The 23,906-nt window shown below is 49.0% G+C and overlaps 2 protein-coding genes across 5 annotated transcripts in view; one reads left to right on the forward strand and one right to left on the reverse strand.

Annotated features, from left to right (window-relative positions):
* The window catches only part of PXK (PX domain containing serine/threonine kinase like), a 99,043-nt gene extending 83,510 nt beyond the window's left edge, over nt 1-15,533 (forward strand). The window contains exons 14-19 of one of the 4 annotated variants that reach the window (XM_062201175.1): nt 565-642; nt 1,131-1,217; nt 2,462-2,531; nt 4,625-4,687; nt 12,784-12,817; nt 14,346-15,533. In XM_062201175.1, coding sequence (XP_062057159.1) covers nt 565-642; nt 1,131-1,217; nt 2,462-2,531; nt 4,625-4,687; nt 12,784-12,817; nt 14,346-14,538 — 525 coding nt within the window. In that variant the 3' untranslated portion in view covers nt 14,539-15,533. The remainder of the gene's footprint in view (nt 1-564; nt 643-1,130; nt 1,218-2,461; nt 2,532-4,624; nt 4,688-12,783; nt 12,818-14,345) is intronic. The other 3 variants (XM_062201176.1, XM_062201173.1, XM_062201174.1) reach the window with 3 other exon arrangements.
* A 653-nt stretch (nt 15,534-16,186) lies between these two features.
* Nucleotides 16,187-23,513, reverse strand: PDHB (pyruvate dehydrogenase E1 subunit beta). The gene is made up of 10 exons (XM_062201177.1): nt 23,433-23,513; nt 23,292-23,345; nt 21,739-21,846; nt 21,587-21,649; nt 21,450-21,485; nt 21,049-21,334; nt 19,965-20,075; nt 19,563-19,654; nt 16,984-17,125; nt 16,187-16,707 (listed from the first exon to the last, which is right to left on the reverse strand). Exons 1-10 carry the CDS (start codon nt 23,472-23,474, stop codon nt 16,562-16,564), a joined length of 1,080 nt encoding a protein of 359 aa, XP_062057161.1. The 5' UTR covers nt 23,475-23,513; the 3' UTR covers nt 16,187-16,561.
* Between the last annotated feature and the right edge of the window lie 393 nt (nt 23,514-23,906).

Genomic DNA, 23,906 nt, shown 5'->3' on the forward strand with positions numbered 1-23,906 from the left:
GACATTCATACGCAATGCCAGCATCATAGATGGCAGCTTAACACACTGAGCCATACTGCCAGCTCCCCACTGCCATTTGTTGAAGTGACTGTCCTTGTGTGTTCTTGGCACCCTTGTCAAATATCATTCGACCATGTACACAAGGGTTTATTTCTAGGCTGTTTCATTAGTCTGTGCGTCTCTCTTTACATCAGTACCATACTGTTTTGATTACGGTTACTAGGTGATAGGTTTGAAAATCAGGAAAAGTGAGGCCTTCAACTTTTTCTTTTTCAAGACTGTGTTGGTAATTTGGGATCCTACTTGGATTGCTTACAATACATACTATGTTTATTTCTATTTGAATTTTACATGTTCATTGCTAAAACATGCTAGAGCATGAGTGTGTTGGGGCTGTCAGATGTGGCTGGGACAGGACCCGAGGGGACAGCTGTGTCTGTGCCTGACCTTATTCTAGACAACCTTTTTTTTCTTGGCAATTAACATCCCATTCATTGAATCCAGGACGCAGCAGAGTCTCCAGCCTCTTTATCCAATGGATTATGTACTTTCTCCTCTTTTCAGATCCCCACAAAGTTAAAAGAAGCACTGAGAATTGCCAAAGAATGTATAGAGAAGAGACTCGTAGAAGAACAGAAGCAGGTAAATGGGTCATAGTTGCTTGCTGCCCTTTCCTGGCTTACCACAGTTGGCTTTGGCGCTCTGGGGACCCCCTAAGCATTCTGTGCATCGTTGGCTGTCAGCCAGGCTCGCACTCTGTTCAGGTTCTTCGCTGTCCTGCCCTCAGGGACTCGGGCTGGGGGAAAGCAAGTGTGACCACGAAAGGTGGTCACCCGTGGCGATCATGTCCTGCCAGGTGGCGATGTCTCGGGACACACCTGCGCCATGCTCTTCTGTGAAACAGAGAAAGGCAGTATGAAGTGGGGAGCCAGGAAGGCTGTTGTCCTCTGACAAGCTCTTCTGCCAGGTGTCCAGGCCTGAGGCAGGAGGCAGACAGGCTGAGCGAGGAAAGGTTTTTCTTTGTTTTTGTCTAAGTGATTTGATTTAGCAAAACGTGTTGGAGATTTTCAACAGGAAGCTGCCATACGTAGGATGTCCTGACCATTGTGGTGGGTTGTGATCTCTTTAAGATTCACCAGCATCGGAGACTGACAAGAGCTCAGTCGCACCATGGATCTGAGGAAGAGAGGAAAAAGAGAAAGATTTTAGCTCGAAAGGTAAGGCCTGCCCTCTGAGCTCTCCCTCTGAATCCTTGACTACACGCGGAGAAAATTCTAATTAATGGTGCACATATTGAGCATTTATCTATTTATTAAGATTTACTTATATGTTTAAAAGGAAGAGTGATTGAGGGAGAGAAAGAGAGATATCTTCCACCTGCTTGTTCATCTTTTCTGGAATGGCTGCAGCAGCCTGATCTGAGGATGGGCCAGGCCTAAGCCAGGGAGCCTGGAATTCCATCCAGGTCTTCTGTGCAGGTGGCGTGGTGCAACTACTTGGACTGTCGTTTGCTGCCTTCCCTGGTGTTAGCCCGTCACAAAACACATCAAACACCGGAGTAAGGGAAAGGGTTTATTGGGGAAAACCCAGCAGACTTGAGGGAAGGGGCGAAGAGGGAAAAAGAGAGAAGTAGAGTGTAACAGAGAGAAGGAGAGAGAGAGAGGAGAGCAGAGAGAAGAGAGACGGGAGGGGGAGAGGACAGGAGAGCAGAGAGCACAGAGGAGAGAGAGCGAGAGAGCCACATGTTCAGAAACAGGTCCTTTTAAAACTTTGCCGAAGGGCGGGCAGGGAAGCAGGAGCAGCGAATCCCATTAGGATGGGGGTGGAGCTTGACACTGGTGGTTGGGCCATGTGGCCACCTGGCTTCCAGCAATGGCGGCGGGGGCTAGAGCCTAGGATGGTGTCAGGATGTAGATTGCGCCATAGATAAACTGCGCCATTTTCCTAACACCTGGTGCATTAGCAGGAAGCTGGATCAGAGGTGGAGCAGCCAGGATTTGAACCAGTGCTTTAGTGTGAGGTGCCGACATCACAAGAGTTTGCTGAGCTCCATGTCCCCCCAGTGGTGCCCATTTAATGACAGAGGTGGTGTTATGTCTCTTTGAAAGCTGAAACGACTTCCAGATGAGTGGTTTGCAGCTTTTAAAAAAGAGTCACGTACTGTCAGCAGAGAAATGGACCATCCAGTTTCCTGACACACTGGGCTGCTCGTGGCACAGTGTAACTGAAGGAAATGATTGCCTGGGACAGAGAAGTCAGCACTCTGGGTTTCATTCTCCCTGTAGTCTCAGCCTGTGGCTTCTTCACCGGGTCATGTTGTAAGGCCGTATGACCTTGTCTGTAGCTAGTTTAACTGCGTGTCTGCCAAATGTCTTTATTCTAATTTCCAGATTCACTGTGTGTTTTTTTTTTCTCTTTTTTGTTTCTCTCCTCCCCCTCCCTTTATTTTTTATTTGTAAAGAAGTCGAAACGATCTGCTATTGAAAATAATGAAGAGCAGTCCATGAAGTACAACAACTCCAATAACTCGGGTAAGTGCTTATAGACTGTAGTGGGGCCCAGGACCCAGGGCTCAGTGTCAGGGCTCTATAGTTAGTGCAAAGGTTGTGGCTGCTGCTGGCCAGAAACTGGGCCGTGTTAATGGATGCAGAGAACAGCAGAACTCTGTCCCTGTGCGTGAGTGCAGCAGTATTCGTAGGCTCCCCGCACGCAAGTGCTAGAAGGAAGCGCAGAGGTTATTGGTGCTCAGCTGCTTCACTAATGGCCACACTCTAGCAACCAAAGACACAGAAACCATGGAAGAAACACAGACCCAACTTCAAACGCAAGGCTGTCTGTTTTCCACTGGAGCCTGCTGAACAGAAATGTCCCCAGATCCTGCCCTGTGCTCTGGACCCCATGTTGGGGACAGGTGCACCCTCCCACTTGGATGGGAAGGATCCAGGGGTGTGTGGGTCAGGCAGGCAGCCTCCTTTCAGAAAGGCTGCAGTGGTGTGAACAGCACCGTCCTGCGTTGGCAGCCCTCACCGCCACTCCCAGCTGCCCCTTGCTCGGTCTCGATGGCCCCTCTCTGGAAATCAGCCCCTCCCAGCAGCTTTGGCTCAGCCCTGGGGATCCAGGAGAAAGGGAGACTTGGGGGCATTGAGGCTTAGCCAGTTAGACATTTACGTAGGAGAAGGACCCAGCAAAGGGGGAGAAGCTGAAGATGCAAAAGGATAGTTAGTGGGTGGCGAGAAGGCCAGGGGGCAGCAGCCAGCGCCTCTGTCAGCCTCAGCTTTGGAGGAGGCACATCCGTCTCGGGGGCGAGTGAGGAGCCTGTGGGAAGAGGCGGGGATGTTTGGAAGTGGGAACCAGCGAGGATGCTGAGGGTGTTCACAGGCCGTGCCTGGGTCTCCCTGTGAAGTCTGTGGGGATGATGCCTGCCTGGGGCTGTGGAAGAGCCTGGTGCATCACCTGGTTAGAATGCAGCCCAGAGGGCTGGACTGGCCGCAGCTGGGCTGCAGGTGACGGGGTGGGCCTTGCTCTGTGCGCCCCCTTTCCTGAGATGCTGCTGCTGCCAAGCCTGTGCCCTGTCAGCGGGGTGGGACCCCATGGGCTCCGCGGCACTCTTGTGCTTTCCGGGAGCTTTGGAAAGGGTGGTTGCAGTTGCTATTGGGAACAGACAGACTGTTCCCAGACCCTAATGGAATCCTGAGTGAATCTTCTCCCCACGACACTGGCTGGCACTCCTAGCACCGTGAAAGCAGCACGCTGCGGGCCTGCTTGTTCAGTGCAGCACCTCTCATGCTTTTTAGGAGCCAAGGGAATGTGGCCGTGGGGGAAAGGCAATAAGCTGAAGGGAGGTGTGGTTGAATTAGGACACTTCTCTTTGTGCCCAGTGTCCACATGGCAGCCACACATGTCGCGGGTGGTGAGTGATGTGACAGCAGGAGGCTTAGCTGGTGCAGCTTGTGGTAGCTTCTTGGGGTGGTTGATGGGTGTGTGTGAAAGGTGACTTTATATCTCCCCGGAAGAGGCTGCTGTGGGAACTTCTGTCTGCTCTTTGGGCTCCTTCCACGTTAGGCTAGGAGAATATCTTCTGGGATTTCCCTGCAGTGGGGAGATACTAAGAACTTGGGAATCTCTGAAACAGAACAAGATTATCAGGTCCCAGAATTCACTGAATTTACTGAAAAGGCCTAGGAAATCCACAGACTGAATCGGCTGACCTCTAACTGTTCCTTATGATAACATGGAACTTCCTAGAGAAGGCATTGCTGAGCGGATACCAGGGGTAGGGGTTCTCTGCGCCTCTCTGCCGTTTGTGGCTACTCTCATTTGTCACCACCCAGTTGCATAAGCCATGGACTGGGCCAAGTTGGTTTCATACCAGGCAGGCTGTGGGGAGCCACCAAGGCAATGAGCCTCCCGTGGCCTGGGGAAGGAAGCAAGCCCTGGGGGGAGGGAAGGGGGGAGCCTGTGGCCGCTGGATTCAGTCTGAATTTTCCATCCCTTGTCACTTTGTCCCATAGGCCCACATGCTAAGCCACATATAGCATCTCAGACAGCCGTGGGTTCTGGCTTGGGCCAAGTTCCAGGTATCTTCCTTTGGTCCACATAAGGGTTTCTCTGGGTTTTATCTTAGCAGGGTCTGGGGCCAGCTCACCTCTCACATCCCCGTCCTCGCCGACTCCACCCTCTACAGCAGGTAAGTAATGGGGAAGGGCACATCCCTCCCTTCTCACCACCAGTAGCTGGAGCGGGCCCCTTTCTCTTCCTGCCGTGCCCTGGGACCGGGCGTGTCAGGAGCTCCAGCAGCATGAGTGCAGATGCGCCGGGGCCCCTGGGAGAGCTGAGGGCTGAGATGTCTGAGCGCCGCGTTCTCAGGGAATGGGCTGGTTTCAGGGCCACTTTGCTGCCCCTGGGCTCATGCTTGCTTTCTGCTCAGAGGCCTCCCGCAGTGGGGTCTGTGCAGGTCAGGACTTGTCCTGGGACACACCTGGCTGGACGAAGCAGTGCAGTGCCGCTCGGAGCCCTGTCCTGCCAGAGTGCTCCTTGCAGGGAGCCCCCCTACAAGTGTGGCCTTGTCTCTGAGCAAAACCACTAAGATGCCTCGGTGTGGGGGTGCGGGGCTGAGAGAGCCACCAAGTCGCTGGTTTCCTGATACCTGTTTGCCCTATAATGCTTGCAATTATCAATATATCTCTGTCCTTCGTCTTTGTTTATCCTTTGTGAACTGAATAAGATACTAGGAATTTGGTTTGAAAAATGTGCAAAGATGGTATGGTGGAGACTGCTTATAACCTGTGATTCTATGGAGTAGCATGATACTTCCTTCTTTCATTTCTGACCTAACCACTTTGTTAGCCCATAAAGACACATTGGGACACCAAGACTGCCTTTCACCTCTTAAATGAACCGGATGTTCTGGATAGCTGAGGAGCTGGTTCTGTCTCTCAGGGCTGGATTTGGAAGGGCTCCCTTGGCTCTTGGAAACACAGTTCTTGGCAGGGGTTGATAGGTGAATTGACAATACCATATCCACTAGTGCTTAAGGTGGCACCCAGGAGCTCCCAAGGGCATTACCCAGCTGCTCTCAAGCGCTCCCACTGAACCCCTTAAAAAAACAACAAAGGAACTACTTAAAAAAATATATATATATATGTATGTATATATATATATTAGAAGGGCAGAGTGACAGGGTTGGCGGAGAGATACTCCATTGGTTGTTTCACTTCCTAAATTCTGACAGTGTCTGGGGCTGTGCCAGTCAGAAGCCAGGAGCCAGGAACTCCATCCAGGTCTCCTGTGTGGGTGGCAGGAATCCAGGTACTTGGGCCATCACTGCTGCCTGTCAGGCATGTTAGCAGGAAGCTGGACCACAAGCACAGCGTAGCCAGCACTCACTGGAACCAGCACTCTAGTATGGACTGTGGGCATCCCAGGCGGTGGCTTAACCCTCTGTTGTACAACATCACTCCCTAAAGAAACTGGTTTGAATGATCCTCTTCCAGCTGGTGGGTGTCTCTCCCTGCTGGCGTACCGCAGAAGGACTGAGAGCCAGGGCCTGTTTTGAGTAGCAAAGTACCTGGCTCATGGGGATGATATGCTTGCCCTTGTCCCACTTGGCCAGCAGATTCTCCAGGGGTTGATCCAGACAGAGCAGACTACCCTGTCTTCCACAGAGATGACTTGGTTAGACAGATCAGACGTTTCTGCAGACCCACTGCCCCCATGATACTTAGGCGTTTTGTTAGAAGATGGAATCTTAATTTCACACTGTTTGGACATAGGAAGAGAACTGGAGAAAGTGTCTGGAATTCATAGACTGGATTACAAAGCGAGGGGTTGGTTTCAGATTCCAACTACCTCATGGTGTGCGTTCACTGTGATCCTGGCCATCATCTGTAAATGAATTCACAGTTGTCGGACTTTGCGGGGAGGGGGGTGGGGGGATTCTCTGCTTCATCTGTGCTGTACATGGGAGCTGCTGTGTTCAGGAGCAAGTTTTCAAGGGGTGAGGAAACATTTAGGAGAGAAGAGAAGGAGGAATGTGGTAATCCGAGGTGACGCTGGAAGAGCGTGGTGGCCGGGGCAGGGCGGTGGTCTTGCCAGTGCCCACCTGAGGGGGAGGGTGAGCATGAGGGTGAAGAGGCGGGGGGGTGGGGCAAGCACAGTGCCTGGCAGGGGTGAGAGGCTCCAAGGGACTCACTGACTTCTTTCCTGCATTTCCTTTGATGTTTTGGTGACAAAATTACGGACTCAGCCCCAGGAGCCATACTCTGACCTCTGCTGGCCATCTCTTAATAACGCAGATGATAAAGATGATAGCTAACATTTAGCATCTGCCGGAAAAAAATACCGTGTCGGGCCCTAAATGGGACACCCTGTGGATTTATTCATTCCTTATGCATTTACTGGGAGCCTGTGGTTTGCCAGGTACTAGACTTGGCCGTGGGTCACAGGGATGGACAGACCAGGCCTGAGATAATCTGAGGCCATATTCCCAGCACCTCTCAGGAGCCCCAAAATGACAGACATGGTGTAGGCAGGTGGAGGTCCACTCTGGTAGCTTTTGCTCCCATAGTTCCCATTAAGTATAGGGTCTACACTTGAAAAACAAGCAACAGCTTGAGCGTTGTTGTGTGCCGGGCTTCGGGGAGACCCCAACAGGTGTCATGCTGTCCCCACAGCAGATGCCAGGGAGATCTTCATGGATGGGTCTACATAGGCTTGCCGTGCCTCCATGGCCTGTGCGGGCTGAGGGCAGGACTCTCGGCCCCTCTGGCTTGGCCGCCCCTGCTTAGACAGTTCCTCCTCGGAGGACAGGAAGACCCACTTCTTGTCGGGCTCATTTTTCTTGCTGCCTCTTTGGCCGTTGCCTGCCTTGCTCCTCGATTCGTATCTACTCCAACATCTTTACTTCTAAGCCAACTCTGTGGTTTTAAGTCAAGGATAGTTTCTTCCCGCTTGATGATGAAGTGCCGTCTTTAGAAGTGAGAGACAATGCTTTATTTTCAAGGACTAGCATGAATTCTTACACAAGGCAGCATCTCAGACACAGCTCAGCCAGAGAACCCTTGAGAACTGTCTCATCCATCAGGGAACCTAAGTGTGAGAGCCACCACTTGCTGGTGGGACCTTGGCCAGTGCACTTGGTAAATGAGGATAATAACAGTGCCTGCCTTGTTGGGTGAATAGGAGGGTTCACTGCGTTCCTGTGTCAAGGGCTTGGGAAAGCACCTGGCGCTTAGCCTTCAGGACACTTAATTACTGAGACCTGGAGTGAGTCACTGCCCGCATCTGGGTTTTGGTTACCTTCTCTGCACAGGGCCAGAAGACCATCTCCCAGATCCTTCTAATCAAGCAAACACTCCGTCCGGTGTGGACCCTGTCCTTGGGCAGTTTGCACAGCAATAGATCAACAGCAGTAGATCAGCTTAGGCAAGTTCGGTTCACAGCAGTTGCTTTCTCACTCAAAGCATCAGTTTCAAATCCGTTTATGATGGCTAAATGTGCTCTTGACGTGGGGTCCTTTTAGGATAGGGCAGAAGTGATGGATGTTTTTATGTAGACGGGTCTTACCCTTATGAACCCTTTCCAGAAATTGCGCCAGGGCCTGGGGCCCCTTGCTTTTCTTTCTGCAGCTCCCTCCCCTGGGGCCTCCTCTTGAGAGTCTTACCAAACTGATGAGAGAGAGAATATTTCCCTGTGTCTGTGTCTGTGTCCGTGGGTGGGTTGGGATTCTCGAATGCTCTTTTGCTAGGACCCCTATTTTTTGCAGTGAGAACATTCCTTGCACTTTTTTTTTTCTCTGCTAAAGGCTGTTTCCTGCTGAAGAAGGTCACTCTTTCAGCAACTTCAACATTTTTTATCCTGACTTATCTCATGGTAAATGTCACCAACTAGCATTTCTGCCCCGTGCTTGCAGAGCTGCGTGGTTTAAAAGGTCCCGATTTGCACACACACCAGGACTGCGCTCACACTGCCCTTTGGAAGCGGGCAGGCCCATTGCCTTGCCATTGTTTTGTTTAAGCGAGGTTTGCAAAACAGCATTTTTCAAAAGTAAAATAAGCCAGAGGCCCTAAATTGCTGTTGTTTTTAGCTAATTGTATCTGGTGTATTTTGAAGACTTCTTTTGTGCCAGGTACTATTTTCCAAGTGCTATTGTCAATCTCTTTTAATCCCCGTGAATACCTTCCTTCTCAGTCAGTGGATTCCTGCCCAGCTCCATCTTACAGATGGAATTGAGCTCTCATAGCGTTGAGACACTTTGCTCAAGGTCGCACAGAGTGGTGGGAGAACTGGGGTTTGAACTTTGTCTCTCACCCCAATTTATTGAGGGCCTGCTTTTTCCCCGAGGGCACTACAGGGCCCATGCTGGTAAGCGTTATGTCGGGCTGGCCTGAGAACCTCAGAATTGCAGGGCTTGGCTCCCAGCTCTGCACCTTTCAGACTGTGCTCTTGGGAAAGAGGGCTCCATTTTCTTGACTGTGCCTGTAAAGGTAGATGGTGACTGTGGCCAGGCCTTCTAAGCAGTAAAGTGCTATCCGATAGGAGCTAGGAGTACTGCAGCCAGAGTACTGTCGGGTGAGGGACAGCCCGGCTGCAAGAATCAATAAGGGGAAGGTAAGCTTCGCGTGTGAAGAGTTGGAGGAGGGATCATGGAGCCTGTGGCACAGAGAGGGACAGAGAACTGAACAGCTGGCTGTCTTGTGCCTTAGTAAGTCTGTTTTCCCCCTTTATTCATTCTTAATAAGGATGGATTAGGGGCGAACAAGACTTACTAAGGCACGCAAAAGAGATGAACTTGTTTAGAATGTGGGAGCTTCCCGAGTTTGCCTAGTGAGATCCAAGTCTGAATCCTGAGCTAGGCTCAAACGGATGTCCCTGCCCTAAGAACTGCCTCTTTCTCAAAGCCACACAGACGCAAAGCAGCAGCTATCTCAGGGACAGGCGTTGGTCACTGAAGGGTGGGGCTGCTCCGCTCTCAAAGGTCACCCCCACTCCCAAGCCCAGGTCCCAAGGGTATAAGCTTCTCCCCAGGGGCATCCAGAGAAGGGCAGAAAGGGGCAGCGGGAATTCCCAGCATCCTTTGTTCCTCCTGGAGCTGTCCTGCTGTGAGGGGTCAGCCTGCCCTGTCCAGCCCCCTCAGCCGCCCCCAGGGAAGGAATGTTCCTCCTGGCAGCGGGGTCAGAGGTGGTTCTTTAGGAATGCTGGAATTTTATGGGGAAGCAGTTCTTCACATCTAAGCAGGGATCCAGTCGTTTCAAAGACAAAAACATTTGCCTTGTTTTTTTTCTTTTTAAATGAGTTTAAGCTTTCAGTAACCTGCTGCTTCAGCCTCCAGACCCCAGGAGCCTCATGGGGAGGGGGCTCAGGGCCCTGCTAGGGGTCTCCTCCCTAGCCTCTCCTGCACTCTTGCTCCTCTGTCCTGGAGACAAGGGGCACGTCTTGTGCGTTCTCTGTCTTGACCAACTGGCGCTGCTTGGTAATAGCAGCATGCAGTCAGCTCCTGAGGGGAGGGGAACCTCCACGGCTCTTCTCAGAGGAGCGCTGTGCTTACTAAGGAATAAAGCCGCGCCTGACCAGCCCCAGGACCAGAACACATAGTGAGGACAGGGACTCCTTGGTTGCTCTGCCAGGTCCCGAGTAACAGCCACTGTCGTGTGCTTCGTGACTCCATTCCAAAATAGCCTCCTGTCGCAGTGAGATTACTCGGCACGTGATGTAGACTGATATTTTATTGTCTGTTACTGTTTGATTCAATGACACTAAAATCTGAATAATGACTCGTGTCCTCTCTCTCTCTCTCTCTCTTTGCTGTTTTCAGTAGAGCATGCACCATTTTGAACGTGAATTTTCGGTAAAGTAAGCTATGCTGATTTCTCTAGCTTTAAAGATGCTCTGTTTCTGTATGTGAAATAGGACCTGGTGCATCTTGATCGCGGCAGTGATGAAGTGGGAAGGCAAATCTGAGACCGTTCCCTTGTCTGAATATTTAAATGAAACACAGCATCTTTAAAAAGCACCCAGTGACATCATCTATATTCATTTCATTTTCATTATGACCTTCCAAGTCTTCATTTTCACTCTGACTTCAGTTTTTTAAATACAGCTCTGAAACCTGTACATCAACTGCATGGCATTTTGGCATATTTTAATTTTGGAGACCATGGCTCCGAGTCCTGTTGCTGTGAAAGTGTTGGTTCTTAGTGACTCTGATGGAGGGGAAGGGTGTTAGGCAGCTGAGTTCTCAGTTACAGGGAGACATCTTACTGGCTTTTACAACCTCGAAGGGGGAAAATCAGTTCTTTTTAATGCATCCTCACTAGTGCTCAAGTTGAGACATGAGTACAGCCTCCCATCTGCCTGAGCCAAAGGTGAAAGTGGTTCACCAGAGCCGGGGTGCTGCTCGCTTCCAGGGCTCACGGCTCTCCACTGATTCCCAAGGGTAGGAGGTAGGTCTGCTGTTGCTCTAGTGTGATCTGGAGGCCACCTGGCCTCCCCACCTATTTACATGGACCACTAAGGAGCTTGGAGCTACAGAGACCAATAGACTGCCCACTGTTGAAAGGCCTGAGGACAGGGAATGCTCGGACATCCTTTCCAGGAGGCAGCGGAGGATGTTTCTGGCATGGTGTCCCACCCCCACACGGATCTACCCTCCACTCTCGCTGTAGCAGCCTGTGCTGTCTTCCAGGGCCTCCACTGGACTGCCAGGTTCCCAGGGGGTTTGGTGCATGGGATCTTGGGGAGGGTAGAGTTTTCATTTCAAAGGGGTTTTGTCTAACAGAAGGTGAGATGGGAGAGACCAGCACTGGCCTGAGTCTCATTGTCGATGAGCTGGCTCCAAGCACCCCGTCCTGGTATATTCCCTTAGCCATCTGCATTAACATGGAATCTGCTCTTGTCCATAGCCTGGGATAAGGGCTATTGGAGGCCTTTTGGTGGGGAGGAACTCACTCTCCTCCTTGCCACTGTTACCGACGTGTTGCCTCGCTGCAGTCCCAGTGGACCTTTTTTTCCAAATGATTTTTCTTTAACGGATGCATATTTATTTACGCAGTACAGTGTGGCAGCAGAGCAGGGCAATTGAACACTTATTTCATTTACCATTTCTGTGTTGGTAACATTTGCACCTAGAATTTCAAGTGTCTGGTTGGTCATGAGGCCAAAGTGAATAGTTGGTTCCCTCTGAGCTCAACCAGTTTTGTTCTGTGCCAACATGGCAGCCCATACTCCTGAGCCCACCCCCTAGACCTGGGTCTCACTGCCCAGAATTCTGGGCTGGAGGAGTAGCTGGTTTCTAGATGGTCAGTTCCATGTCTTTAATAAACCCCTAAGGCTGCTGCAGCTCAGAGCCTGTCTTCTGATTTTTTATTTTATTTTATTTTTTTAAGATTTATCTATCTATTTGAAAGGCAGAGTTACAGAGAAGCAGAGGCAGTGGATGGGTGGGGGGTGATTTCCATCCCACTGGTTAACTCTGCAAATGGCTACAATGGCTGGAACTGCACTGATCTGATACCAGGAGCCAGGAGCTTCTTCTGGGTCCCCCATGCTGGTGGAGGGTCCCAAGGACTTGGGCCATCTTCTGCTTTCCCAGGTCATAGCAAAGAGCTGGACTGGAAGTGGAGCAGCCAGAACTCTAATTGGTGCCCATATGGGATGCTGGCACTGCAGGCGGCAGCCTTACCCGCTATGCCACAGTGCCAGCCCTTCTTCTGGTTCTTAACCCTGCAGTGATTCTTCTGTGAGGGGTCAAAGCACAAAGCTGAGAAGCACAAACCCTGGCATTCTTTATGGGCCCTGAATGTCTAGTCCAGATTGTGCTGCCTTTTGGGGTGGGAGCGCCCTGGAAGGGCGTTGCACCCTCACCCCTAAGTGGCCCGAGCTCACTTCCCCAGACCCTCTTGGTTGCTACAGTCACCAACTCCAAGTTCCTAGACCTCAGCAGAGGTCTCCCGCCTCCTGGAATCTCATGGGTCATTCTCCCAAAGTCCTCTTCAGAGGATGCTTCTGTCACTTGCTCATTCACTCCAGTTCTCTCACTCAGTGGTCACTTCAGACTTAGTCTTTTTTGTCTTTATAACCCTGTGACTTAAAGCCAGGAACATATGCCCACAATCCACACTAGCAGAGACCATAATGGAACTCCATTCATGATAGTTATTGTATAGAACCAATGAAAATTACATGTTGCTCATTTGTCTGTATTTAATGTTTGTATTGCTCTATTATTTAAGAATTCCAAGATTACACAGCATGAGTGTGTGTATTTGTGTGGTGCTTTATTTTCAGCTGCCTTAGCTTTGGGTAAAAGATGTAAAGGAAGGTAAGTGGTTTTCTATGAACTGCAAGACTTTAACTGGTGCCTGTCACACCTGGTGAAAGGGATGTCCTTGAGTATTTTTTTTTTTTTTTTTTTTTTTGTAATCCTGAGCCGCTCCTCCCCACCAGTTGACATGGTGATGGGTGTCTGTACTGGTAGCAGTGGATGTCTCCCTGGTGTAGCTCAAGGAGGGGGAGAGGGTACAGGCAGCAACAGGCAGGTGTAGTCTTGGGGAGCTGCCACATTCACAGGGGACCCATTGTGAAACAGTAGAGTTCTTTAAGGCAGGGTTGTTTCTGTAGTCAGTGTTTGTAAGAGAGCAATTCACTCATCCATTCAGACATTCAAATTCAAGTTGCAAAGGTATGTGCCCGGAAACTGAGAGAAGTTGCAGATACCCGCCCAGTACCCTTCTCCTTGCCCACTAGAGTACGGCCTAGTATTCCAGTGTCTCCTGCTGCTTCTGCAAAGACAGCGATTAGTGCAGTTCCATTGTGGCTCCTATGGGCCACAGAGGAAAGAATGGCGCTTGAGAAAGCCTTCTCCCCTCTGAGGGTGCCACTGCCAGAGACACCTGTGCCCCCTGTTTGTGTTGCCAACATTTGTATCTTACATTCCTTTAATGCAACCTAATAGAAAATGATTATTCGAGACAGACCTGGGGAATGTATAACCCAGCAGACACTGGTCCCTTGCTGAGAATCTTAAGTGATTTGTCATTTTATATGACATCACACCCTCAAACACCATGTGTGTTGGAGCAGCTAAAGAATTGTTCTTCCGTTATGACTGACATTCATGGCCACCTAACTCTGCATACAGATGTCTGTCTTTAATTGCTGGCTCAGAAGTAGGGAGAGCTGCCCACAACCTGACTAAAGTAGCTGGTGGAACTCTTCTTTTGGGACAACCATTACTCAGATTTGGAAATGGAGTCAGCTTCATTTAATGCAGAGGGTGGCTTTTATATAACCTGTGCTATTTGTTCCAACAGTCTTTACTTCCATGACTATTATGTGAGGGAAACAACAGCCTTTAAATAGTTCATCTTTGATGCTTCTGGTTCTTTTTAAAATTCATGTATTTGAAAGGCAGATAGATACACATAGAGATAGCAAGCTCCCATCCATTGATTGACTCTCCAGATGCCCAAAGCTTTGGCCAGGGCTGGACCAGGGTTGAAGCTGAGAGCCAGGAACTCAAGCCAAGTCTTCCACACGAGTAGGAAGGACTCAACGACTTGAGCCATCAGCACCGCCTCCCAGTCTCCATTAGCAGGAAGCTGGGGGTCAGGAGCCAGAGCTGGGCATCAAAGCCAGGCACTCTGATACAGGATGCAGGCACCTTAACCAGCATCTTAACCATTAGGCCCCTTTTGCTGGATATTTTTGAAAGCAAGTATTGAGTATCTTGGTCCCCGTGCAGCGTGTGTCAAGTGCCCTCTGCCCAGGACTGAGCAGCAGCATGCTCAGCGGCGGCCGCTGGAGAGGTGGGGCACTAACTGTCGCCTTTCCCCCTTTCTCCTCCACAGGCCTATCTGCATTACCTCCACCACCGCCACCGCCACCGCCGCCTCCACCACCAGCAGCTCCCTTGCCTCCGGTGAGCACAGAGGCGCCTGCACAGCTCTTGCCCCAGGCTGTGAACGGTGTGAGCCGAGGGGCCCTGCTCAGTTCCATCCAGAATTTCCAGAAAGGGACTCTGAGGAAAGCCGAAACATGTGACCACAGTGCTCCCAAGATCGGCTGAGGCTTCCTGTTTACACTTGGAGGGAAAGTCCTTCCCCCCCACTCCCACCCTCTGACCCTCTTCGCGGCTGAGCTGTTGAACACGGTCTCGCAGATGCCCCAGTCAGGCTGGCACTGCTGCCTTACGGAGCACCTTGCCCCTGGACTAGCACTGTCAGGTCCTGCTCATCCTCTCACGGCATCTCTTTGGGGCAGCAGCGTAGTGGAATCAGTATTTCCACCAACTAAAGAAAACAGACAGAAAAACAAAGACAGTGGGGACAGCAAACGGCCTTTGTCCTGCAGTTTCTCCCACCCCGTCAGACAGCCCCTCTCACAGTTCACGTCTCTGAAGCCATTTTCTGGTTATTTCTTAGGTAACTCCCGTTTTTGCGACTTTTACTTCATCCTAGACGTTAACACCGTAGCCCACATCATAGTTACGTTGCCGAGTCAGAGAAGCAACTGAGTTCTTCCTTCTCCCCTCAGATAGCATGGGGAAAGTCGGGAAGGGTCTCCTGATTTCCAGTAGGAAATCCAGTGAGGTTCTAGAACTCAGGGCTGCTCAATCAACTCCAGACCCACCGTTCTGTTTAGTTAGAATGTTATTGGAACAGACAGAAAAAAATGTTAACATCGGAAAAAGTTCTTACCAGTTAGAGAGGATCTTCTTAATCCTCACCTTCGGGGTTGGGGGGCGGGGGGCTGTGTCATTGTAACAAGACAAGTAAATCTGGCATCTATGGAAATCAATTCTGATTTTTTAAGATTTATTCAAATACATCATCTTTTTAATGTTACTCATTTATTAAAAAGATCCTTTATCCTATGATTTGCTTAAATAAACTGCACTTTAAAGGATTATAAATAATCCATTTAAAATTCAAGTACACACATCAGTGTTGGTTACTATGCAGAGAATGTCATTGTGTACAGTTTCATGTAATCTGTGACAAATGTTCAGCTGTATTTTTTATTAAAAGTAAACCATGCCAAGAAAATGTGTTGTCTATACCTTCTCTACGTATTTCAACTGCGCACTTTCAGAGGCACCTTGGTGAACAGTAGATTCACAGTGCTAGCTGCCTTCCTTCCTGTGTGTATTTCATCTCTTATTTTCCCTCCTAAAAACAAACAGTCCTTCTTTAAAAACATTTACTTTTACTTATTTAAAAGGTAGAGATACAGAGACAGAGATCTTTCATCTGCTAGCTCACTCCCCAGATACCTGCAAGAGCCAGAGCCAGGCTGAAGCCAGGAGCCCAGAACTCATCTTGGACCTCTCCTGTGGGTGGCAGGCATTCTGATACAAGTTGTGGAGTGTCCCAACCACAGCACCAAACCCCCACCCCAACAATCCTATCTTCTACTTAAAAGTGGGTACCTCCAATATGCTTCTGGAGCAGCTGGGACTCAAACTGTCGTTCAGCTGTGGATGCTGCCAGTGTCACTTAACCTGCTGTGCCACAACACTGGCCCCAAGCCATGATCCTGAGGTTGGTCTTGCTATTTTGGATAAAATCTCAATAAAAAACAGGCAGTGGTTTTATAGTTACAGCTTATTTTCCATTTGGCACTAATTTCTTAATACACTTTTAAGTCTTCACTCACATTTGTTATTTTAAGCATATAAAAACACAACTAGTCATAGTTAGGAATTTCTTTATTCCTTATCAAAACAATCTACAGTAAATGTAGATTATACACTTATTTAATACATATAAGTTATATATTCTGGATATATCTTTTAAGACTACCACATCTGTATCTGTCCTAGTGACAATGGATAAAATTTTCTGTTTATTCAAAGAACAAGGCAACTAAAACAGATAAAAGCAGGCAGGAGTCTAGGGCAGCACAGTGGAGAATTCTCCACACACAGACATATTTAAACTTCTTCCCAGTACAAAAACACATGTTGCTGTAGAGATTACTTTATGAATAGTGAGATCTTGCAGTACAATCCAGGTACCAGCAAGGATTTTAAATAAATTTCAATGGCTAGATTTTCAGGTCCAAATTAGATATTTAATGTTTTCTTTATTGCAAATATAATGTCTTTGACCTGAGGTATAGCATTGTCTTCTAGAATCTTTGCATAAGGCATAGGGACGTCAGCACCAGTGACACGAACAGCAGGTGCATCCAGGAAATTGAATGCAGGACCTAGGAGAGAAGGAAGACACAACTGAGGTGGGCAGGAAAAGGCAGCCGAGCACTCGCACGCTGGCAAAAATGGCTGCGCAGGAAGAAAAAGCATAAGGTAAAGTAATACTTGTTTTGGGAAAGACTTTCTGGTTTTGTTTTTTAAAACATTAACACCAAAGTTCAAAGTTCAAGACATTTGGCTACCCTAGCTTTTTTACTCTATTCAACACGTGTTCACGTACATGTTGTTTGTTATAGCTTGACCATATTCTAGATCCACTTTCTTTGAAATACCTTCCATGATCCTGGCACAAATTTCAGCTCCTACTCCAAACTGTGGCCAGCCTCCTTCCACTGTTACCAGATGATTTGTCTTCATGACACTGGCTTCTATGGTTTCAATATCCATTGGTCTGATAGTACGCAGATTTATGACCTAAAGAGGAAATACAGTAAATCAGCTTTCTAGAGCCACTGCATCACAAATACAAGGGTACTTCAAAAGGTTTGTAGAAGAGGAATTAAAAGACAAGTTTATTTTGGTGTAAAAAAAAATGCTAAATCCAGGCATACAAGGGATCTTTAAAAAATAGTGCTGGGGGCCTGGTGCTGTGACTCACTTGGTTAATCCTCTGCCTGCAGCGCCAGCATCCCATATGGGCGCCGGGTTCTAGTCCCGGTTGCTCCTCTTCCAGTCCAGCTGTTTGCTGTGGCCCGGGAGAGCAGTGGAGGATGGCTCAAGTGTTTAGGCCCCTGCACCCACATGGAAAACCAGGAAGAAGCACCTGGCTCCTGGCTTCAGATCGGCGCAGCGCCAGCTGTAGTGGCCATTTGGGGAGTGAACCAACAGAAGGAAGACCTTTCTCTCTGTCTCTCATTGTCTATAACTCTTACCTGTCAAATAAATAAAATTTTTAAAAAAAGAATGCTGGAATTTCTGCATCAAGATAAATTTTTTTTTAAAGATTTTGTTTTATTTGAAAGGCAGAGTTACAGAGAGGCAGAGGTAGAGAGAGATTTTTTCCATCCACTAGTTCACTCCCTAAATGGCCACAACGGCTGGAGCTGTGCAAATCAGGAGCCAGGAGCTCCCTCTGGGTCTCCCATGCAGGTGCTGGGGCCCAAAGACTTGGACCATCTTCTACTGCTTTCCCAGGTCATAGCAGAGAGCTGGACTGGAAGTGGAGCAGCCGGGACTTGAACCAGTACCCATATAGGATGCTGGCACTGCAGGCAGCAGCCCCAATAAATTCTTTAAATTCCCTTTTTTCATGAACTATCTGAAGCACCCTCCAAAGCCTTGTCCACATAATACTACTTCCTTTTGTTGTTTCATGTTAATCTTTGGGTCTAGGTATAAAAATACACAAAATGTAAAAAGAAACAGTCATTAAAATCTGTACAAGCAGCTCTGTTCACTACAGGGTTCATTTATCCTGGGCTACCTTCCATCTTGTCTAAACAATGGCTAACGTTTCAGTGCTTACTGCATACCGGGCCCTATACTAAGTATAAGTCTCACAACCACCCTATGATGGGACAGTCTCTCATTCCCTATTTACAGCTGACGTAACAGATGTACAGTATGTCTTGGTACACGGCTTGCCCAGCTGTAAATGGCAAGTGGTTAAGTCCTGGATAGCTCACCCCCCATGCCAGCTGCAAGGCTGCACCTTAACTTCAGAAAGCATGTAAAGATCCAAAACTTTATGGTAAGAGCTAAGTATATGAAAAGTAAAGCAGGTTCTTGGCTTTAAATACAAAAGAACTGAGCAAGATTTTAATCTATTCATCCTGTTACAGAACTGAAACCCCCTATTTCTAAGTTTTAATATTTTTTTATTTCTCAATTTGAAAGAGACACAGAGATGGAGACACCTACCATCAGCTGAATCACTACCCAAATGGCCACAATGGCCAGAGCTGGGCCAGTTCTGAAGCCAGGAGCTGGGAGCTTCTTGTGAGTTTCACACATGGGAACAGGGGCCCAAGGACTTGGGCCATCCTCCACTGCTTTTTCCAGACACATTAGCAGTGAGCTGGATCAGAAGTAGAGCAGCTGGAACTCAAACTGGCACCCATATAGGATGCTGGCATTGAAGGCAGTGACTTTATCCACTATACCACAATGCCAGCCCCTAATTATTTAATTTTAAATTTATTTTTGTTTGAAAAGCAGAGAGACAGAAACAGAGATCTTCATCTAGTGGAATGTCCACAACAGCCAGAGATGGGCTGGGCCGAAGCTAGGAGCCCAAACTCATTCTGAGTCTCCCGAATTTACAGAAGGGATCCAGGGACCGATGCCGTGGCATTGTGGGCTAAGTCCGCCTTGGATGCCGGCATCCCATATGGGTGCCAATTCAAGTCCTGGCTGCTCTTTTTCTGATCCAGCTCTCTACTATGGACTGGGAAGCAGCAGAAGATGGCCCAAACCCCTGGGCCCCTGCACTTGCATGGGAGACATGGAAGAAGCTCGTGGCTCCTGGCTTTGGATCAGCCCAGCTCTAGCTGTTGCAGCCATTTGGTGAGTGAATCAGTGGATAGAAGGCCTTTCTCTCTCTCTCTTTCCTTCTCTCTGTCTGTAACTCTCTCTCAAAAAAAAATAATAAGAAGAAACCTTAAAAAAAAAAAAAAAAAGAAAGAAAAAGAAAAAGAGAGATCTAAGCATTCAGCCATCATCTGCTCCTCCCAGGTAGCACATCATCAGGAAGCTGGCTGGGAAGTGGAGCTGGCACTCAAAATCCACCGCACCCTGAAATGGGATGTGGGACCCCAAGCAGCATCTTCATTCCTGAGTCCAATGTACAACCCCTGGCTTCCGAGTTTAAAAGGAGTCTTTCTGATTCTGTAACAGGTGAATGTCCACTTACCTCACATTCAACTCCCTCTTTAGAAAGCACCGTTGCAGCTTCTAAACAGTGGCCCACTGGTCTCGAATGGGCAACCACAGTTATATGTGTCCCTGAAACAGAGTGGCCACAGGCAGAGGTCAGGTCAAAAGGAAAGATGCTGCAGCACTCCTGTTTGTGTCAAGTCTTCAAGTCAATTTCATTTCAGTGAGCTGAGGAGTGAGGCAGCCTTCTCAGAAATGAAATATAAATCAACTGGACCCAAATTCAGAAAAGCACTATCGTGTGAGAAGTCAGGGCTTTACTTGAACTCTTGTAATTTTTTAATCAGGGTAAAATGGTAAGAACACCTAGGTGACATTTGACCAATATAAATAGAAGGGCTGGATTTAAAATAATGCGTAAACGTGTAAGTTCTCTTACCTTGTCTTTCTATTTTGGCTTTTCCGATAGGAATCAGAAAATCTTTTGACTGAGCTTCGGCAGGAAGTTCAAAAGGAACTCCATACATCAGTTCATTCTCTAGCACCACCACTGCAAAGTGTTATACATATTGAAACCAAAGTAAGTCACTCATTACATCCACTGTGACGTGTCAGCGTGCTGTCAAGAAAGCTGTATTTCTGTCTTCTTTCTTAAAGGTTTATTTATTTACTGGAAAGTCAGAGTTATACAGAGAGAGAAGGAGAGGCAGAAAGAGAGGTCTTCCATCCACTGGTTCACTCACTCACCAATTGGCCGCAATGGTCCGAACTGCATGGATGGGAAACCAGGAGCCTCTTCTGGGTGCAGGAGCCCAAGAACTTGGGCCATCTTCTACTTCTTTCCCAAGCCATAGCAGAGAGCTGGATCAGAAGTGGAGCAGCCAGGACTCGAACTGGTGCCCACACACAGCGCCAGCCCCTGTATTTCTATTTTGTCCAGAAGTCTGGATGATAGCCCAAGTACTTAAATATAACTCTACCTACTGAGGTTAAACCAGTGTTGTAGGTATGCAGTAGATATCTAACTGGCCTCTTCTTAGACTTAAGAAAAACTAGCAATGGAGCTGGTGCTGTGGCACAGTGGGTAAAGCCGCTGCCTACAGTACTGGCATCCCATGTGGGTGCTGGTTCGGAACCTGGCTGCTCCACTTCCAGTCCAGTTCTCTGCTATGGCCTGGGAAAGCAGTAGAAGATGGCCCAGGTCCTTGGACCCCTGCACTGGCATGGAAGGCCTGGAAGAAGCTTCTGGCTTCAGACTGGCCCAGCTCCGGTCGTTCTGGCCATTTAGGGGGTGAGCCAGTGGATGGAGGATCTCTCTATTCTCTCTCTCTGCCTCTCTGTAGGTCTTTCAAATAAATCCAAAGACAAAGAAAAACCACATTTCTTACTATCTTTACTGCATCTATAAATCTTTAACATTTATACAATATATTTAAGTTTAACTAGAATCCTTAAAGGTCCTTCTATATAAAAATTTCACTTTAGTTTTACTGTTCAAGAGACTGACAGCTCACTCTGCTGACCTGGATTGTTATCCCGAATGGCCGATTTTATAAGTCCTTTTGCATCCTCTGAATTCCAGGGACTGACCACCTTTAAGCCTGGGCAGTGCCCATACCACGCAGCAAAGCACTGTGAGTGCTGAGCAGCTACACCAGCCGAGGCGCCATTGGGTCCCCTGAAGACTATGGGCACAGACTGTAGGCCTGCTGACATGTAATAGGTCTTGGCAGCTGAGTTTATAACCTGGTCGATGGCTTGCATAGAGAAATTGAAGGTCATAAATTCACAAATGGGCCGCAACCCAGCCTGTGAGATCAAAAACATGCATGTTAAAAAACAAGGAACAGCAGAGTGGGAGGCAGTATGTTTAAAACGTCATGTTAAATCTCTTCGGATGAGCCTCACAGAGACTACTACATACCATAGCTGCACCCACAGCAATTCCAGCAAAGCCCATCTATAAAGGAAAACACAAAGGAAGTGAAAATCAGTAAGACTGAGGTGAGCGAGCACTAACGGACAAGCCCTGCAAGGCCTGCTTCCTGGTGGAAGGCTCACCTCGGAGATTGGAGTGTCTATGATCCTCTTGTCTCCGTATTTCTTCCATAGGCCTCGACTAACCTACAAGTAAGAGTTGACCTCATTAACTTTCAAGTAGATCTCAGGGAAAATGGTGACCTCAGCGTGCATCTTTCATATATTTTGGTTACCTTGTATGCCCCGTCATACTGAGCAACTTCTTCCCCAAGCAGAAATACCTTCTCATCTCTTTCCAGCTCCTCATCCATACCTTGGTTGATAGCATCACGAACTGTCACCTGTCGCAAATACAGGAAAGTGAGTAAGCTTCAGGATTTTTTAGGACACCACTGAGAGTCTTCCTGTATACTCACCTAGACTGCCCTTAGCCTGGGATATAAAAACAGGCTAGAACAGGCTTCTCTTTTAAAGTTCAAAGAATTCTAGAAGCAGCGTTTGTGTTATACATACTAGTCTTTGAGAAGTTAGCTGATGCGACAGGCTTTCCTTGATGTGCACCCAAGATTAAGAAAACTGCCTACTGGCCAGGCCAGCTCACAGGCAGCTTTCCTGGGGAAAATGCAGGCTGGGTTGTTTTGTTAAGACCCCTGGAGTACTATCAAGGAAACCTAATTCATGCTAAATATTTTTTAAGATTTATTTATTTAAAAGGCAGAGCAACAGAGAGGGAAACAAGGAACCATCCGCTGGGTCACTCCCCAACTGTCCACAATAGCTACGTTTGGGCCAGGCTAAAGTGAGGAGCCAGGAACTTCAGCTCAGTCTCCCACAAGAGTGGCAGAGGCCCAAGTATTGGGGCCATCCTATGCTGCCTTTCCAGGTATATTGGCAGGAAGCAGAGCAGCCAGGACTCAAAACTGGCACTGCAACAGTGATGCTGGCGTCGCAGGTGGCAGCTTAATCCTGTGTGCCACGCGGGGATCCAATGCTAAGTACTGAGCACTCGTAGGTAGCAGGCACTGGCAGTCTGCGTCAGGATGTAGGAGTTATTTTAACATACACCATGGCAGAATCCTCTAGTAAGGAAAACAGAGTGTGTGGGTGCGGAGGGGCAATTCCACTCCGGGTGTTTATCCCACAAGAACTGGAGGCAAGGCAGCTGTACGCAGCAATACACACATCAGCCAAAACGCGCAAACAGCCCAGCCCTCGTGGTGGGATGAGTGGGTGAAGTGTGTATGTCCACACTCTGGACCAGATCCTGCAGCCTCACAAAGGAATCCGATTCTGACACAGCTCGGGCCTAGATGAACCGCGAAGACAATAAGCTAAGCGAAATAAGCCAGACACGAAAGGCCAAGTGATTCCACTTATATGAAGTTCTAGAACAGGCAAACTCAGAAAATACTGAGGTGACCGGGAACCAGGAGTTATGTAACGGACACAGAGTTTCTGTCCGGGATGAGAAAGTACTGGGAATGGGAAGCGGAGAGGGCTGCCCGACGCGGTGGGTGCATCTAACGTCCCTAATTTATACACTTTCAACAAAATTAAGCGATGTATAATTTAGCACAATTTCTTAAGGGGCGATGGATCAGAGAGGAAGAAGCGTCAACTTCTTTTCTCCCAGTGCCCACATGGTCCCAGGCAGCCTGGCGGGAGTGACACGCCGGCGTCACGGGCGCCCGGCGGCGACACAGGCGGCTCCAGTCCCACGCGGGATGTGCGCGTCCGCGGACCGCAGGGCCCGAAGAGCCGCCCGGCCCCGGTCCGCTCCAGTTACCTGCAGCGCCGCCGGCGCGGTCCGGTGAAAGCGTCTCTTCAGCAGCCCGGATACCTGGCGGAGAAAGAGAAGGACGGTCAGAGCGGTCGCGGGGCGGGCTGGGGCCGCGCAGGCTCCTGGCGGCCCCGTGCCGCTGCCTACCTGCTGAAGGGGTCTCCGCACCAGCCCAGAGACCGCCGCCATCTTGACCGTGTCCTCTAGCCGCCGCCTAATGACAACACAGCGGCGCCGGCCGTGCGGTAAGTCCCGCCCCCCCGCCTGCGCGGCCAATGGCAGGGCGCGGTGGCTGCGTGCCCCGCCCTCCGCTCTCCGCGAGGGTCGCACGGAGGTGGCGCTTGGAGCAGCCTGGCTCCTCCACCTGGGGCCGGCATTATGCAGAGCGCGCCGCCGCCGGCACACCGAGTGCGCCGAGTGCACGCTGCCTGCAGCGCCGGGGCTGAGAGTGACTCAGGAGTGTGATCTTTTGGGGCTGGAGGGAGTTGTTTTTTTTTTTGCAGGTTCATGAGTATTTTCATAGCGTACACTGATTTTTTAAATATCATTTATTTCTTGCTAACATGATTTCAGAACAAGTCGAGTTTGATACCAGAGGAAATCAAGACACACTCGCCATCA

This window comes from Lepus europaeus, chromosome 9 (assembly GCF_033115175.1).
Source record: "Lepus europaeus isolate LE1 chromosome 9, mLepTim1.pri, whole genome shotgun sequence".
NCBI classification, from domain to species: Eukaryota; Metazoa; Chordata; class Mammalia; order Lagomorpha; family Leporidae; genus Lepus; species Lepus europaeus.

What these genes read in the sequence shown, in the direction of transcription:
- PDHB (XM_062201177.1), bottom strand. Translation starts at nt 23,474, where the DNA reads ATGGCGGCGGTCTCTGGGCTGGTGCGGAGACCCCTTCAGCAG. An exon ending in TTGCTGTGGGTGCAGCTATG is followed by an intron (nt 21,335 to 21,449) that starts GTATGTAGTAGT and finishes TTGATCTCACAG; the next exon opens with GCTGGGTTGCGGCCCATTTG. An exon ending in TTGTGCCAGGATCATGGAAG is followed by an intron (nt 16,708 to 16,983) that starts GTATTTCAAAGA and finishes CTTCTCTCCTAG; the next exon opens with GTCCTGCATTCAATTTCCTG.